The 19,079-nt window shown below is 44.0% G+C and overlaps 1 protein-coding gene across 2 annotated transcripts in view; it reads left to right on the forward strand.

Moving 5' to 3' along the window:
• Positions 1-7,190: 7,190 nt before the first annotated feature.
• PLCB1 (phospholipase C beta 1) overlaps positions 7,191-19,079 on the forward strand; it is a 2,228,480-nt gene continuing 2,216,591 nt past the window's right edge. For both annotated transcript variants that reach the window (XM_078649524.1, XM_078649525.1), the window contains exon 1: positions 7,191-7,749. In XM_078649524.1, coding sequence (XP_078505650.1) covers positions 7,651-7,749 — 99 coding nt within the window. In that variant the 5' untranslated portion in view covers positions 7,191-7,650. The remainder of the gene's footprint in view (positions 7,750-19,079) is intronic.

Raw genomic sequence — 19,079 nt, forward strand, 5'->3', positions numbered from 1 at the left:
CCTTCAGCCACTTCATGCTGAATATATTGTAGCCAAACAAACACTTTAAATTTAGTGCCCCGCTAGGCAGATCTAATGCTGCTTTGCTCCGTCCCTGTTGCGTTTAGTTGCCGCTCGCGTCTTACCGCTTCACGAGGACGATATCCTCCAGACGCAGTACGTGTTTGCCGGTAGCAGTTGCTTTCATTTATCTTGGTTGCAGCAAGGGGGTTCTGCGCTGTGTAGCACGTACAGTGTTCTCCTTTCCACCCGATCCTCGCGGTGCTCCCGAACGGGTGGGCGTGCCAGAATTCGGCACCAGCTACGAACTACAATCTTTGTCACATCGTCTGCTGTAGAATTTAATACAGACTCCAGCATGCTCGGGGTTGCTTCAATACGTGTTCATTTAAGGCTACAAATCTGGTAAGTGAGGCTTTTCAACAGCCTCCGCTGTCTTTTTCAAACCTAGAGTCGCCGCCATCTTTTTCTCTATAACTCGCGCGCCCGCAATGCACTGCTGATGATGTCACATAATACATCATTCCCGACATGGTCAGTGACATCACTGATGACATCATCCAGTGAATGAGGTTTAGTTTGAAAATTAAATATGTATTATATATATACCAACCTTTACTGAAGATTGAGTGGATATATAACTGTCTGGATGGAGGATTTAGTAGCTGTCTGACTGTCTGTTTAAGTGAGTAATTAAAAGTGTCTCACATAATACATGGATTAGTAACCAAACTATGTGAATGTGGTATAACATGCTGCATCAGTTGGTCACTAACTACATGAGTGTGTGTATTAGTTATTGATTAGTTGGGTGAGTATTTGTATGGGACACTGAGTTTGTGTGTGGTTTGATTGGGTGTGTGTAACTCAATGCATAGATGTGTGAATGGTTGATTGACTAGGTGTATAGGTTTAAGAGTGCATGTGGGTGATTGAGTGTATTTATTTGTGTGTTGGTGAGCGACTATCTGGCAGATGCATCAAAGTTTTGTTTTGCGAGTCCTTAATAGCGAATTTTAAGGAATCGCTATTAAAAACTCGCAAAACGGGATGCATGTAGGAATCGCAATGTTATTAGCGATTCCTAAAGATTCCTTATTAGCAATATAGCTAATCGCTAATAAGGAATGGCTTTCCCATTCATTCCTATGGGCCTAAAGGCCCATAGGAATGAATGGGAAAGCCATTCCTTAATAGCGATTAGCTATTACCGAATCGCTAATGTTCCGCTATTTCAAGGGTGTCAGGGTGTCCAAAGGACACCCTGTTGCACCCCTGAAATGGACCTGTGCACAAATGATACACACACACACATGCCCTAAGGGCATGTGTGTGCGCAACATGTAACTTTGAAAAATACACAAAAGTGCATTTTTCAAAGTTTTAGCAAATTACCACGAAGTTCAACTTCATGGTAATTTGCTCCCCCTATTAGCGAATTCGCTATTTTTTGGGGTTTCATGCATTGCATTTAAGGAATCTCATTTTGGGATTCCTTAAATGCAAGAGCAATTTAAGGAATCGCTATTTAGAGATTCCTTAAATTGCGATTTCTGCATTTGGGATAATGCATCCCAAATGCAAAAATACCGGGAGCAAACGGACAGATTCTGAGAATCTGCCCGTTTGCTCCCGGTATTTTCTTTGATGCATCTGCCTATATGTTTTAGTTGTACATCGTCAACAAAGTAAAAAAATCAAATGCATGGTATGTGAGAGTTGGTGTATATAAATAAGTATATGTAAGCGTCAGTGATTGTGAGAGTAACTATATGAATGAGTGTATAATTGTAATGGTGATTTTTTAACATATTAACTGTGCGTTATTATGTGTTTGAATAAATGAGGTGTTGTGTGTATAATCGTGTAAGTGAGTAAATGTAAGTGTGATTCATTTTTTTCATCAGTGAGTAGGATGACTGCATAACCGACTAATATGACAGCTGATGTGTCAATGTCTATATATGTGCATAAGTGAATTTGATAGTGTTCTTTTAATTAGTGACTGCATGTATAAGTGATTCTGTTGTTGAATGGGTAGTTGTGTGTGTAGACTTAGCAATCAGCGAGTGGGTATGTAGTAATTGGTATTGATGTGTCAATGGTTTCAAATATGGTACTTTGTATTTTACAGTGAGTGATGAAAGGTTATACTAATGTATGATGAGGTGTATCAGATTGTCACGTTGATAATGTCATCAGTGATGTTATTTGAGATGTCATCAGTGAAGTCACTGACCATGTCATGAATGATGTAATATATGATATCATCAGCAGTGCATTGTGGGTACGCGAGTTATAGTTAGCAGAACTAACTATAACGGAGGAATTTCTATGGTTTTGTATGAGTGAAATGCCCAGCTAACTATAACACCCCTGAAACCTATGTTTTTTCTGTGAATTTCAGACATTTTTTAAATTCTAATTTCTAACTATAACGTCTCTGAAACCTTTGGTGTTTTCAGTGAATTTTAAAACATTTTTCTCGAGCAACACTGCGTGAAGTGTAAGAAACTTACATGCTTTGGTGAGCAGTCGGTGGATGCAGTTTGTGCTGCACAACGCAACCATCGTTGTTAATTTTTTTTGTTTGTTTTTGGAATGATAAGGAATTCCAAAAGTTTCCTGTTTTACTCGTTCTTTTTTTTGTTCATTTTTTGAAAAAAATACAAAATTGTTAAAAAAAATACAAAAAATACAAAAGAAAAGAGAAGATAAAAAAGTTCTTATCAGAACTACCTTATCTGGTTAAAGAAAGAACTATAACTACAAGGTAATGTGTGAAAGTTTGGTTGAATATATATATACAATATGATTGACTGAAAGAATGCATTAGCAGTGTTTGGTGAATTTATAGGTGAAGATCTATGAGGAAGTCCTGCAGCGTGACACTGCAAGCTCTTTAGATGCACTGCTCTGTGGCACTTCCGAAGCCCAAGGATGTGACATATGTACATGAATATGTTGCAACTCTGTGCTTTGCTCTGTACTGCTGCGCAAACTGCAGCCATGCGGTGACACAGGCACCTTGCACCATGGTGCAAGGATGTCTGTGTCGTGCAGAGATTGTTCTTGTACAGGAAGGGACACCTTCCTGCACAAAAACAATCAGCAAATGTATTTTCCTCTTTCAATGTATGCTGTGTAATGCAGCATGCATTGAAAGAGGAAAAATTGAGGAGAAATGAAAACAATTCTCATTGTTGCGCCTTGCTACACCAACTCTGGGATGGCGCAGCATTCACACACATCTTCAGATTTAGGATTTCTCATAAATCTGGAGATGTGTCTTGTTCAATGGGTGTTGCATGGGAACACATACAGCAACACTTACGCAAGGCAAAGTTGTGTGTATGAAGGGATCATATTTACAAGGAGAGGAAAAACCACGCAGGGTAGCTTTTCCTCTCCTTGTAAATATAAAGGTGTGCCTGGCGCCATCACTACGTTACAAAAAGTGACGTACTGGTGGCGCAGGGTGCTTGTAAATCTGCCTCATAAGTGCTTAGGTATTGGCAGACTGATACAATAAGAACATGGTGCTGGTTGGGTGATTGAAGAATTGCATGAGACTGACAGGAGGTATCCTACGCTGCATGGGTACTACTTCAGTATTTAATGGAGTGGACCAATAGTATGTATCTGCTTAGAGATTTTTAGGGATTATGCACAGAATGTTTTTTGTGTACTTGTGTTGGTGCCTTGGTCATTTTATAAGAATACCACTAGTAACTGGAATGATGACAGTGCTGCAAACAGAGTGAACACTTGATTTATAAGTGCTTAATTATTGAAGTGATAGGATAAGTAGATAGTGGTAGATAAGTGATTAAAGATGTGCATGGGACAGACTGGACAATTTCTACACTGCATGAGTACTAACTGGGTATTTAGAAGAGTGTATCAATAGTATGTAGCTAGTTTGAAGTCTGCTTGGATAGTGCACAAAATATTATAGCTGTACTTGTGTTAGTAGCTAGGCCATTCTATAAGTTCATTACTAGTAAGTAGAATAATTACAGTATTGCAAACAGAGTATATAGTGAATGTATAAGTGCTTAGGTATTGGTGGAGTAATAGGCTAAGTAGATAGTCCTGGATGGGTGATTGGAGAAATGCATGGGACAGACAGGAGGATTCGTACATTGTATAGGTACTAACTGGGTATTTAAAGAGTGTATCAATAGTTTGTAGCTGGTCAAAGGTCTGCATGAATAGTGTACAGAATATTTTACCTGCACTTGTGTTAGTGGCTAGGCCATTCCTTAAGTATATGACCAATAACTGGAGTAATTGCAGTGCTGCAAAGAGAGTGCATGCTAAATGTATTAGTGCTTAGGTATTGGCAGAGTGATAGGATATGTAGATAGTGCTTGATGGTTGAATGGAGAAGTGCACGGGACAGACAGAAGGATTCCTAGACTGCATAGGTACTAACTAAGTATTTAAAAGACTGTATCAATGCTATGTAGCTGATTAGAGGTCTGCATGCATAGTGCACAGAATATTGAAGCTGTACTAGTTTTACTGGCTAGGCCATTTCTTAGGTACATGACTAGTAACTAGAATAATTTCAGTGCTGCAAAGAGAGTACATGTTGAATTTATAAGTGCTAAGGTATTGCGGAGTGATAGGATATGTAGATAGTGCTGGATGGGTGAATGGAGAAGTGCATGGGACATACAGGAGGAGTCCTAGGTTGCAACGGTAGTACTTTACTAAATAGCTGGTTAGAGGTTTATATATATAGTGCACAGCTTTTTTCAGTTATTATAAGTGCTTAGGTATTGGTGGAGTAATAGGAAAAGTAGCTAGTGCTGGATGGGTGATTGGAGAATTGCATGGGACAGACAAGAGGATTTCTACACTGCATAGGTACTAACTGGATATTTAGAAGAGATTATCAATAGTATGTAGCTGGTTAAAAATCTGCATGCATAGTGTACAAAATATTGTACCTGCACTTGTATTAATGACAAGGTCTTTCTTTAGGTATATGACTAATAACTGGAGTAATTTCAGTGCTGCAAAGATAGTGCATGCTCAATTTATAAATGCTTAGGTATTGGTGAAGTGATAGGATACCTAGATAGTGCTGAATGGATGAATTGAGAACTGCATGGCACAGACAGAAGGATTCCAACACTGCATAGGTATTAACTGGGTATTTAGAAGAGCATATTTATAGTATGTAGCTTGTTAGAGACCTGCATGCATAGTGTACAAAACATTGTACCTGTACTTGTGTTAGTGGCTAGGCCATTCCTTAAGTATATGTCTAATAACTGGAATAATGTCAGTGCTGCAAAGAGAGTGCATGCTAAATTTTTAAGTGCTTAGGTATTGGCAGAGTGATAGGATACGTACATATTGCTGGATGGGTGAATGGACAAGTGCATGGGACAGACAGAACGATTACTAGACTGCATAGGTACTAACTGAGTATTTAAAAGACTGATTGGAGTTCTGCATGCATAGTGCACAGAATATTGTAGCTGTACTAGCATTGGTGTGTCTATGGTTTCGAGAATGGTAGTCTGTATTTTAGGGTGTGAGGAGGTGCAACAGATGATCACGTGGATGATGTCATCAGTGATGTCATTTGAGATGTCATCAGTGATGTCACTGACCATGTCATGAGTGATGTAATATGTGACGTCATCAGCAGTGCATTACGGGGGCACGAGTTATAGTTAGCACAACAAACTATAATGGCCGAATTTCTATTGTTTTGTACAAGTGAAATGTCCAACAAACTATGGAGTCCATGAAACCTGTGTTTTTTTAAGTGAATTTCTGATGTTTTTTTAAATGCTAATTTCTAACTATAATGTCCCTGACACTTGTGTTTTTTTCAGTGAATTTTATATATATGTTTGTAATCTCCTCTCACGCTTACAAGGAAGGAATCAGCACTCAGGTTGTAGTTTGGAAGTATTTAATCTGCAAAGGACGTGATCCACGCGTTTCGCTCGTCCGAACCTTGATAACTATACAAGACGTCATTGTAGCATCCTTATTTAAATGTACCCCTACAGCTGCTGTCTGCGAAGATTGGTGAGTGACACCTGTGACAGGTTCCAGGCCTTAGAGGTAGATATCTACTGGCAACACACTCTATGTCTGCAGAGCTCTATGTCAGCAGAGAAAAAAAGCACCTGAAAAAAGTGAAACAATTACTCCAACTTCGCCCTACGTTTCAACTTCGCCCTTCGCCCTACTTCAGTGGAGAAGTGTGGCTCAGGGGTTAGAGGCGGCAGACCCGGAAGCTGAGATCGGTCCTGGACCAGGGTTCAATTCCCCGCCTTGGCGGGTCTTGGGCTCAAAAATTTCACGGACTCGATAATTCTCGTTCCGGTGCCCACTCGACTCATGGGTTCACACTCTGCGACTCTGGGCAATAGCTTGCTTAATCTCCACTATGGCCTCTCGCGGCGGGATGCCTGGCTTTCACCTTGTGGATACCCTGCTGGGGTTATCTCACAGGGGAATACCAGGACGGGTTCCCAAGGCAAGCGCCTTGATGCCTTCGGGTGATACGTGCGCTATATAAATCGCAATACATTTACATACATTTACATTTACATTCACTGAAGATCATCTCAAATCTCAGTTGGCTTAAGACCCTATTTAACTCCACACTGCGCTCACGGCGTTCAGTTGTCCTTCCCTTTGGAGGCCTTTGGGTAAATCTACTGACAGGCACAGTGACCTAAGAAGAGCTTCCAGGCTTCAGTTCCATGATTGTACTGTTGTTTTGTGCGGACTTGGTGTCACTTGCTGTTTCAAATGCAAAACACCCTGAAATGATAACTCCTGACATTAGGACACAGATTGGAGCTGATGCAGTCTGTGGTGTGCAAATAATGGAAATGTCCTCGCAAGACATCTCTGAAATCAATCACCTTGCAGCTGGTGAACAGAAAACATGTATTGGAATTACTGCATTGTTGTTAAAGTGCTGTAGGCGCTATCCTTTCCCGCTGCTGAGGCTGGGAAAGTGTCAGCCTGATTCTTCGGTTTCACACTTGTACTCGCGTGGCCTTCAGACTGAATGGGGACACTGGACCTTGGGAGCCGGCGCAGAGATGACCTCTCCGTTCGGGGCTGCAGTGCGCAGCTGAGGCAGGCGGTGGCGCTTCCCTCTGCTTCACCAGCTCCTCGGAGGAGAAAGTTGCCAGGCGCTGAGGAGGGCTGGGGAGAGGAGGAGGGGTGCTGGAGCGCGGCGTGCGTGAGAGCGGCGCTGCTCTTTCGCCCTGGTCGCTCGCTGGGCAGAAGGATGCGCTGCCGGGTGGCTCTGTAGGAGGCTGACAGCGCCTGGCGGCAGCAGCGGAGGCTCTGGGCTGAGGTACCGCTGTACCGGCGAGCAGCGGCGCGACCGAGCCCTGCTCTCGGAGGGTCTGTTCGCTGCAGCGCTCTCTCTTCCCTGGGTTTTGTGTGTATCCAGCCCTGCCTTGAACCAGCTGCAGGGAGCGCCCCGACCCACCTGCCACTTGGACCTCAGCTGCCGTCTCTGTGGAAGACACCCGTCAACATCTCAAGCCAGCTGGGAATCGGATTTTTTTTTATTGCTCATTTTGTTTACATCCTGCTTGTGCATTTACTGGGAATTTCTGATCTCACCGCGCTCTGAAGGATCCATGTGTGAAAATGGCTGGGGCTCAGCCAGGTGTCCACGCGTTGCAGCTCAAACATGTCAGCGTCCCTGAGAGCCTGAAGAAAGGCACCAAGTGCATGAAATGGGATGATGTAAGTAGGCGATCGCTGCTGTGAGTGGGTGCGAATGTGCAGACTGTGCTCCGGGGGCGGCCCCGGGAGCCGGGCGTCGCTTGTGCAATCCATCCCGGTCCTGGCAATGAATGAGCCCCGCTCCCGGCGCCTCGGAGCCGGGGTCGCCGCTGCGCTGCTGCCAGCCGGGGGCACGGGCTGGACCTGACGTGGGCACCGGTGGAGTGCCAGCAGGGAGGCATCCTCCGGCTACTTCCTGGCTGCCCTGCCTAAAAGTTCAAATCAGGGACAGATGCTGAAGAGTCTTGTTGACAGGCATCAACAGGGTGTTTTACGTAGACATTGCAGGAACATATGTGCATGTGGGTATCATTAGCTGGCCATTTGGGAATGATGCGAATTATGTGCAATTCTTGGCATACTTGAGGTGCGCTGCATAGGGAACTTCCAGTGAAGGGACATTCATTCAGCAAAGCCAGTAGCCATGTGCTGTGTGTGTGTGGCGATCCTGACACCATGCCTGGCATTCAAGGCAGTGGGAAACGGGCAGTGATTCCGCTGTGTGAAATGAGAGGGTTTTGCACCCTGGCTTCTATATAACCCACCACTTGAGTGGGCTACAGCGCTACCTGCCGTGTTGCTATGCGGAGACGCACATGGGCAGGGGGCAGGGTCGAGCTGTCACGCTGTCGGTAATGCCAGCGCCGCTGAGGGGTGAGGGTTCAGGACCCATGGGAGACCTCAGAGTTTAGCGCTCGAGGCCCGATGCAGCTGTGTGTGCACGGGGACAGCAGGGTGAGGAAGGGACGAGCTGAGGCCAGAGGGGAAGGTCAAGTGCAGTCAGGGCGAGCAGCCTGCGGGCACTTGCCAACTAAAGTGACAGCCTCAGTATGGCACACTGCCCACTTATCGGTAGTGATTTGTTTAGTTGCACCAGTGGATGGCTATACATGTATGCATTCTAGAAGCTATTGTGTCATACCTTGTGGCTATACGCGCCCAAAATTACATTATTTTATTTACTAATGTGAAACCGATGTATAAATTAAGGCAACTCACCATTGGTCCCAGGGACGCATATGTGATGTATACATAAAAAAATACTTGCACTGGTGCAAATCCCGAAACCTGTCATTTTGTGCATGGATTTTGCTCTTTGTATAACATGACATGCCTCAAACTGGGCATGTTACTGCACCAGGGCAACATTCATTAAATTAATTTTGTAATCCGGTTGCTGCTTTCCTAGTAAACTTCTGAGCAATTATATTTCCCCACTTTCCAAACGTGAACATTGGTACTAGATGTTTAGGAGACTCTGGGTGGTCCTTTCTTGTTTTCCAAGCTGGCAGGATTGTACAGTGCACCCTCCTTTCTGAATTGGTGCAAATGTCTTTGTGTACTGTGTATTTATGTAAAATCTGGTTGATTTCACACCTGACTCTGGAATATACCAACATTGATACAAAATGTATGTTTCTGATTTTATCCGAGCGCAAACATTTCGAAATATCCGCCATGGAGCTGATCTGTCAGCTGGATAAAGACCATGCGTTCTTTTTATACTGTATGTGATCTAACTGTGTGACCCTGGGCAAATCTTCCCCATTCTGCATTCATTTCTTTTCGCTGCAAAACATTCGAGTGTCTTGAATCCGGCAAAATCCGGAATACAGCATAGCATAAAAAACAGAGCTCTGTGCAGAGTGAAGACCTCTGGACCGAGCAATGCTAATAATTAAAACCTGTATTGTGTGTCTGCCGCGCCTGTACGCGCCGTTTACAGTGCAATCACATAAACACAAAACCATACGTGCACAGTTCCTCCGAAAGTTCGCGCCAAGCTACGGGTTCTTGAGTGTCGTGAGATTCAAACAAAAGTTGTTTGGCATCTTCCCTGGCAGAAACTATTCCCTCTCCACCCGGCACATCGTGACAGCAAACGCTGGGTGTCTTAAAGTAGCAACAGTGCACCGCTTTATTTTTAGCCGTCTTCCCGGTGACGCGCACGTGCGGATGACAGCCCACGTTGCTTCCTCTGCGCTGCAAACGTTGTGCATTCGCACATTAACAGATCTGGAAGTCAGTCATCAAGCCATATGCCCTGTGTAGTTCACTATAAGAATGTACATGCGATTAAAGTGCAGCAGTAAATTATTTTTATTACGCTATAAAATAGAAGTTATTACGGCTCAAACTGCACGTACTGTAATGTCCTTGCACGGAAGAGAGGACACGTTTGTTTCACTGGGGGCTCGAATCTTTGAACTGATAGTGTCACACGAAGATTACTGTAACGTGCATTAAATCACGGAGTTGACTGGCCATGTTATCTGCCTCTTGAAGGTTACAGGGTTTGCTTGAATTGTAACCTCTATTTTGAAGGTTACACAAAGACCCATATGACAGGTACCCAAACCCAGCGAGCTATTTTATTAGCTGGAACCTGGCACCTGTAATGTGCACCCTACGCCCAGCAGCAGATTTATTAAGACAAGATGTGTGACTGTTGGTTTGTTTGTATGTCTCGCATGTCAATCCACTCTACTATTCTACTGGGACTGGAACCAGTGACCTACGGATTATACACAGATCTCAGAAACAGGCATTTAACCCACTGAGTTGCCAACACGTCCCTTGTCCAATGTGTGACTCGTGCCAGGTTCTCACCTAGTCCAATGGTGTTCCTCGGACTGGCGCTGCTTTGAGGTGACGTGGCGCAGAGGGGAGGACAGTGGTAGGTGAGAACGTCCTTTTATCTCACACACTTTTAATCACGCGGTGCGTGGTGAGAGGAGGCATTGCTTCTTGGCATAAGGTTTACCACAGTGTGTACTGTAGGTGTTTGTTATATAAACTAGACAGTTCTGCCAAAAATGTGTTTTCCAAGCTACCGTGCATGGTTTTAATTTATTTGATTTGCAAATATTTCCATATGTAATTACACATGGAAAATGGCTGTCCCAAAGAAGGTTGCATAACCAGCCTGTTCTTCCCAAGGCGCGGGGGAGGGAGTTCAGTATGTTTTTAAATCTCATTTTCAAATCTGACGTAATTAGGCATGCTAATTCTCCTAACCACAGTTCAAAAAGCAAATTATCACATGACAAATTCCGACATGATTCTCAGCTACACACTGAAAGCACAGCCGAGGGTTCGTCACTGCGTTTGCTGGCACTAGCTCCCAGAATAAAGATCTTGACCCCTGAGCGGGGTCAGGGCTTGTTCCCAATATAGAGCTGCCCGGAATAGTGCCCGCCCATCGGATCTTGCCATGACATGTACTCTGTGAGCAGCGTGGCCTCCGCCGAGCGTGCCTGGCGTCCCGCCACATCCAGGCAGGCAAGGCTAGCTCTTAAAACAATATGTCATCAGTGCTCCTCTAGTGAAGCAGCTTTAGGACTTGTCTCTGCAGCTGATTCACTGTTCGTTGAGAAGCCTTCATCGCGGTGACGCAAGTGCACTCATACATTCCCTCTAATGCTTCCTGGTCAACAGCCGCTGGCTTTATCAGGCTGCTTACTTAGAACAGTACATTACAGGCTCACTCTTATCATTGGAGCTGCAACCTTCCAAAAAGGAATTGCATGCCTCAAGACGTCATTAGATATGGGATCAAGTGCTCCTGCTCTACATGATAAGTATTTTGCAATTTAATAAGGAGTTCTCAGGGCACAAGTCGTAAAATAAGAAGTGGGGGGACGCTGACGTCACAACAGGAAGTGACGTCGTGAAAGGTGACTTGCACCATCGGACTCATTGCCTCCCCTCGCTCACCCCTTAGCAAATGGAGCCCCACATATACTCTTTGGCCTCTCTGGGGCGAGATCTCGCCCCAGAGAGGCCAAAGAGTGAATGTGTGGCTTCATTTTATCCAGTTATCGAGTTCCCGGTAAAATAAGTGGGGGGACGCTGTCCACCCGCGTGGTACCCCGACTCGAGCCCTGGGAATTCTGTGACCATATTGAGGAACGAGGCAGAATACTCTGGGGCATATCTATGAGCCCCTCGTGCCTCCTTAGAGTCACTTTTTGTGGCGCGCCAGCGGGGCACACACACCACAAAATCAGGCACATGAGGCCACGCACAGCCACTTTGCGTGGTTTTGAATGACCTCATAGATATGGAGAAAGGCAGGACTGCGCAAATCGCAGCGATGATGCCTTACTCCGCACTGTGCAGGTGTTACAGTGGGTGTTCCCACGCAACAGCCATGGATTTTGACGCTTCCCCTGATTTACATGACCATGTAAACCTGGAATGCACCAGAACCTTACGCCTCACCAGGGGAGGCGCAACAAGGTGAAAAAACTTTATTTCTCTTAATGTTTTCCTCTTTCTATGTGTGCTGCAGAAACAGGATTGTTTTTTAACAGGAAGATGCCCCTTCCTGACATAAACAGTCCTGCATACAACACGGACACCATTGCACCATGGTGCAAGGATGCTTCTGTTAGCTTGAGGCTGCAGAAACGGCACCAGCACAGGGGGAAAGGAAAATAATGCACTGTATTAGACACACCCTCCAGGATTTTGCGATTTCGCGAAAATGCAGTTTGCCGCGAAATCTGCACTTTTGCAAAAATGCCGTGATTTTTAACAAAATTGCCCTCAAAATCAGAACTTTTGTAAAAATGCCGCAATTAGGAAACACCTATCCAGGGCCAGTGAGTTTCAGAAAGGAATAAACAGCTACAGCTTTGCAAAAGGTTAGTTACGCTTTTCAAATACTTCGACCCTTTTGGAACGTTCGGGTCCGAGGGCAACACATGTTACTGCAGCACAGCCAAGAAGCTCTAAGCCACAGTCACTCCATCTTTCCCACGGATGCCTGCGCCTTGTCTAGTGCTGGGAACATGCATGGGAGCTCTTTACAGTTGGATCGAGTCCTATTCCAAGAGTGGTCAGCTAGCAAAATTAATCCCTGCATGTGGCTGGCAGTGGCACCTCTTGAAGCCTCCACACCAGTGCTGGTTTGTAATTGGACGGCTAGTGGTCCACACAGCAGCTCAGGTTCTGATAAGCAGCAGCCACGCCCTGGTATAGGCATTCTCTATGTTCTATTGGTTCCACTCTCACCTCGAAGCCTGTCTCGTTCTTTCTGTGACAGCAAGCCTCCCCTCACATCCCTAGACCCACCCCCCACCTCCTTCTGAAAAGTAAACACTAAGCAGAGCCTCAGGCAGTCACGTGAAAATGGGCTTAAAAATACTTGCAGACGTGTGGAGCAGGTGGAGTCAGCTAGGCCGCGGTGCCACTGCACCACTGATGGACACATACCCGAATACACATTTACTTTGTGTGAAGGTAGAAAATACATGAGTAACTAGAACACATCAGAGTTTGTGGCGAGAGATTATAGGCCGAAAGCTGCTTTTAAAACAACAAAAACCACATACACACGGCCATTCTCTAGTATCACTGTTTTCCATTATATTGCACAGAAGCGAACAATCGGATTTATTGTGCTTATGTTCTGGTGAAAACCTACCTGCTTAAAGATCTTATAGGGATTTGAACTCAGTGGCCCAGTGTCAGGACAGGAAGGGAGTGGAAGACCCCTCTCAGTGGACTTTGAAGGACGATCTACCCTTACATGTAAGACATGCTGCCATTTCTGCACATTCCAATGCCTGATTTTCATTCACAGACAGAGGAGTCCGAGGTCAGGCAATGGAAAACGGGACATTCCTAATAATATACCGCCATAAGTGAAACTTCTTGCGCCTTTTTTAACCGATGGGACTGTAACATCCAGCTGCTGTATTCGTGCGGGCACCGTTGAACGGGTTTTTCAAAGATCGCACCCTGTGTGCTTCTCTTCCTCCCAGAGCTGCTTGCAACCCTACACGCTGGTCCCGCACCGCCTCTACCATAAGTAGCTAAACTTAAAGCCGCCCTTCAGGCTTCAGCTCGGCTGTTTCTTGTTTATGTGTAAGAGTGGCACAGCGAAGGTTTGGGCTTCACCATCATCTTCCACTTAAATGAACCCTTTTCATTTATTCCTATGAACATGTTTATTCACGGTCAGCCTGCTCTTTCCACCAGAGACCCTTGATACACGCAGGTGCGGCGAGGTAGTGATAGCGTCCTGGGCGCTGACGGAGACCCCAGCACTCCCTGCGCATTAGTACCCTTATCTGTACCTCCTCGGCGGGCATCCGACATGAGAGCTCCTGCACACTTGTGTATAAACGATGGGCAGCGGATCCCGCTGGCACAGACTTAGCCAGGGTCACTAACACATTTCACATATATACGAGTGCAACTGACCTCGTGCATGCGCGTCTAAAGACACCAACATGCTCGTGTGCACACATGGCTAATCGCACCCTTTACACATGTTTAAGGGCAGCACACACTTGTCTACACACTTCCACAAGAGAGATGGGACACACAAGGAAAGTAAGTGGTTTTATAACGAACCCTTTACGTGTTCTCGCCATTTTTAATCCACTTACAAATTCAACAGAGTGGGGTAACACAGCCCCCACCAGCAGTGGGTGCGGGGGGGGGGGGGGGGGGGGGGAGCTCCTGGAGTTAAAGCAAATAGAGAAATGCATTTCCATGGGATAACAGCCTTCACCTGTGGGCTGCTTCTTCTGTTCCATATTCCAGTTTGCCTATTCAAAGTGGAATACTCTGCTAAAACAGTTTCCATTGATTTCAGGCTGAAAATGAATGATTATGAGTAAAATAAAGTGCTGCAAAAATGCTGCTAAATTTCCATATTTGTGCCGCTAAATTTCCTTATTTGTGCCGCTAAATTTGCGAATCCATGCTGCTATATCCTGGGGGGTCTGATTAGACAGATACAGTGTATACCGGCCTTTTCACTTTGACGGAGGACAGCGAAGCAAGGTGTCTTGCTGTGCTGGCCTACGCCATAACCCCTTAAATGTGCCCCTTTGTTTCCTTATAAGGTCATGGAACACAGAGGTGGTTTGATATATCCTTTTAACATTCGATTGAGGGACTTTTATTCCCTATGATACATGGTCACTATTTCACCCATCCCACAAATGGCTTGAATCTTTGTTGTCTTGCTTCCTCATATGCAAGAGATAGCATAATTGTAGAAATGAAGAATTCAAGTGGAATCTGTAGTACGAAATGAATCACACCAAAATAGCCGTTAGAAATTTGTTGCAAAAACATATTAAACTCAGTTAAATGTATGCGAAATCAAACAAGAAGGCACACAATGTGTAAATAAATGCAGCGATATTCTGTTTTTCCTGTACTTAATTTTATTGAGCAGAAAATATACATATTCCAATAATTTAGTTGTTACAGGTGACTAAAGGTGAAACATTACAACTCAAACAACTGTAATGAAGAAATTAGAGACTTGCTTTTATACAGGGATAGCTGGCTCCCAGGTATTAAATCACTATTGTCTACAAATCTATTGGTAATGGTTGAGAGGTAGCTTTACATAAATATGTTACTTTCAGTAGCAAAATTTCAAAGAGGGAATTTAACGCAGTTTTCTTTGCTCTCTGAATGTTTACCTTTTGTTGACATTTAGGGTCTCGTCTCTTCAGTGCCCTTGAATGTATTTTTTTGTATAGCTCACGCTGCAAAGTTATTAATTTCTAGGCACTCCCATTTTTTTTAATGGTATCGACACAACTGGGGGACAAGGAGAAACCGTAATTTGCTCAAGATCAGAAGAATTAAATTACAGTTTTCATTCGCACCCCTTTGTTTAAACTGCAGCTGTAATGATGCTAAGTGACCTGCCTTTCACTTTTGCTGCTGGCTCTGGCATTAGGCTTTACAACAGCACAACTAAACTGTAGTAAGTTATTATTACTGAACAATACCTCATTTTGTTGTTACAGGTGACTAGAGATGATTCTAACAACTTGACAGTAATAAAGAATTAGAGACAGGCTTTTATGAAGGAATAGCAGGCTCCCATATATCACTATTGTCTAAAAAACTAATAGTAATGGCTGAGTGCTAGTTTCACAAAATATGTCACTTTGAATAGCAAAATTCTCAAGTGAAATTTCACTCAGTTTTCCTTGCTGTATGAACGCTTACCTTTTGTTGACATTTACAGTCTCGGCTATTCAGTGTCCTTGAATGCCTTTTTTTTGTATTGCTTACACTGCAAAGACATTCATTTGTAGGCAGACCCATTTTTTTTGGGTGTTGACGAAAGTGGAGGACAAGGAGATATAGGCCCCGATTTGCTAAGACTTTGCATTGGGTTGTGTCACTTTTGGGGTGAAATTCCAATGTAAAATCCATTTTGGCATTTACTAAGCCATGCAAAGGCAATTTGCATGACTTTGAGGGGATTAGTAAATACAGAGTAATTCAACGCAGCCCATTGTGCTGCCTTGCATTACTTGACGGATAGGTGTCATATTGGTCGAGCGTGGTCCTACCTATGTATTTTGATGCAAACCTACATTTACAAAGGCTTGTAAACCTGGGTTTGCACCAAAATGGTGTGCCTAAGCAATAGATGCCCAACAAGGAGAAATATCTTCTGTCTCCTAGTTACTTCCAGTTTCTATGTGTGCTGCAGAACGAGGAATATGGAAAGAGGAAGATGCCGCCAACAATTGCTTTTATGCAGGAAGGTATTTGGCTAAATTTAGGATGCCAACTAATGTCGCCTGACTATGGGCCCTGCAGCCTCGCCAATAAACTAAACCTAATAGATTATAGTGAAGATACGAAGCCCAAATTACAATGATTTTGATGTGACTTTCTCTCGTATTGCTCCTGGCTCACTAACCTCAGGAGTAAGCCAGGAGTACTGCATCTTTAAGTAATTTTTACTTACAGCAAAATCTTTGTCAATTTGGGCCTCAGAGTATAAATAATTTTGGTGTTACTGACAAACGTGTGATAAATATCATAAAGTCAAGTCCATCAGCTTAAATGTATGAAGAATATTGTAGCGTGAGAGGGAGCTCTCAAAACCCTACTTGGCCAGCCTAATGCCTAAATCTCTTATAATATATGAGCATCGGTTAATGTGTCCCAGTATTCCTAATTGAGCCGATAGAGTTCCTACCCACCTAGTTACTTAGTTATAATACATTTTAAGAAAGGCAACGCTTACATATCATGAACCTCAGAATAAGTTACATTAAATAAAATAGACAGCTGAAATTCAAAAGGAAGACAACTGTATTTTTCAAGATGCCCTTTATTTTTCCTTTCTTTCCTCATGAAAGCCTTGGCTTTTTTAAGTAAAAAACAGTACAAAAAATTGGGTGAGAAAAACGTGGATGACAAGATGAGAGAAGTGGGCACACATGGAATCCAAACTATGTAGAAAAGAACACAGATAAGGCTTATAGTGAGATATTTTTGTGATAAAACGTCTATGTTATGTTATGTTATACTTTTATTTGTATAGCGCACGGCTACTCTAAAAGAGTGTCCCGGCGCTTTATGTAGGCAGCTCAGCAATTAAAAAACATAACAACGATAAGTGGTGCCGGGTGAAGGGAGGGGGGGGAGATTTCGACGGACGATGAAGAGGTAAAATAAAATAAATAATTAATTAATTTAATTAAAATAAATAATTAATTAATTAACATAACATAACATAACATAACCTTTCCAAATATGTTTTATAAGTAAGCTTAAAGGTATGTTTCAAGCTTCCAATCAGGCTTCTGCAATATGTTCATAAGTGACAAATTGTGCCTCATATTGTCATTTTCAGCATCATGCATTTGTAAATATTCTATGTTTCATTCTGCCCGACAGTTCTTATTATTTATATAATTTTTGGGTCTGTGCCAACATATATCATAGATTGCCAAAATAACACCTCACCCTTAATGTGCTACTGGGTGTACAGCCAGTCAAACTTACCAGTAAACTGGTGGCACAGGTGCTGCAAATCGCTTTCCCTTTCATTTATGTCCATCACAAGTCTGTCAGATTACGTGTCAGGCTGTGAACTTGGATATAGCTTCATTGCATGTCTCATCAAGAGAGAGAGGACCCGAGAATGAGATGCACACATCTGCCCAGCACCTGGGCGTTTCTTTGCTCATAGCCAAGATCAGTTCATGACCCCTCAGTATAATACCTATTTTAAATAGATGACACCCTTGAAGTTTCCCGCACCCCCACCCTCTATTCGTTCTTTTAGTGTTGTTCGTTCCAGTGGCCCTAAGGCCTATGCCCCACCTGTGTTTGTCCTGCCTGCAATGCCTGCACCACAGCCACTGCACTTTGCAGCCAGCGGCGGCCCGTGCAGGTAAGGGCAGTGGTGCCGGGTGAAGGGAGGGGGGGGAGATTTCGACGGACGATGAAGAGGTAAAATAAAATAAATAATTAATTAATTTAATTAAAATAAATAATTAATTAATTAAATTAAAATAAATATTTAATTTTCCCTCATTATCGTCCGTCCCCACCCGGCCCCACCGCTCTTACCTGCACAGGCCGGGGCTGCTTGTAACGCACAATCATTTGCCCAACTACCTTTCATTGTAAAGCAGTGCTGTTTGCTTGAAATGTTAAAATCTGACTTTGTATGTAAACATATATCGTTTTATCCAGGGCACAAGTGGTAAAAAAAGAAGTGGGGGGGACGCTGTCACAGGAAGTGACGTCACAACAGGAAGTGACGTCACAAAAGGTGCCGAGCTCCTCATCCCTGTGTGTGTTATTACGTTTTTAAAATAATTGCTTTTTGCACTTTGTATTCTCCAATTTCGGACTCTGTTTTTTAAATATTATATTCTGGGCACTCACCCACTCACCTCCTTACCCCTGTTCACGCCTGCACGGCAACCCGGTGCCAACAGCAGCCGATTAGGCGCTGCATCTGCCCGAGTCACTTCTTGCCGTCGCCATCTTGGGTGAGTCAGAGAGCGAGCAGATTACTTGCTCGGCCCTCCCACCCTGCACAGTATAAAAGTTCCTTCATTTTCAGGCGCAGAAGCTTAAGGGAGAGTGTGTATCAGGTTCCTGAGGCGGAAGCCGGGAACAGTGTGTGTTATTAAGTTTTTAAAATAATTGCTTTTTGCACTTTGTATTCTCCAATTTCGGACTCTGTTTTTTAAATATTATATTCTGGGCACTCACCCACTCACCTCCTTTCCCCTGCGCACGCCTGCACGTGACTGACCCTGCATTGGCCTGGCTCTCCTCCTTTCTGAGCGGTCGCTCATTCCAGGTCTTCTCCTCCAACTCAGCCTCCTCTGTTCGTTCGTCTGTGCATGGGGTGCCCCAGGGGTCCTCACTGAGCCCTATGCTCTTTAACATCTATGTGAGACCCCTGGCAAGCATCGTGGAAGACGCTGGTCTTTCCCTTTACTCATACGCAGACGACACTCAAATCATCTTTTCCCTCTCCCCGG

This window comes from Lissotriton helveticus, chromosome 6 (assembly GCF_964261635.1).
Source record: "Lissotriton helveticus chromosome 6, aLisHel1.1, whole genome shotgun sequence".
NCBI lineage: Eukaryota > Metazoa > Chordata > Amphibia > Caudata > Salamandridae > Lissotriton > Lissotriton helveticus.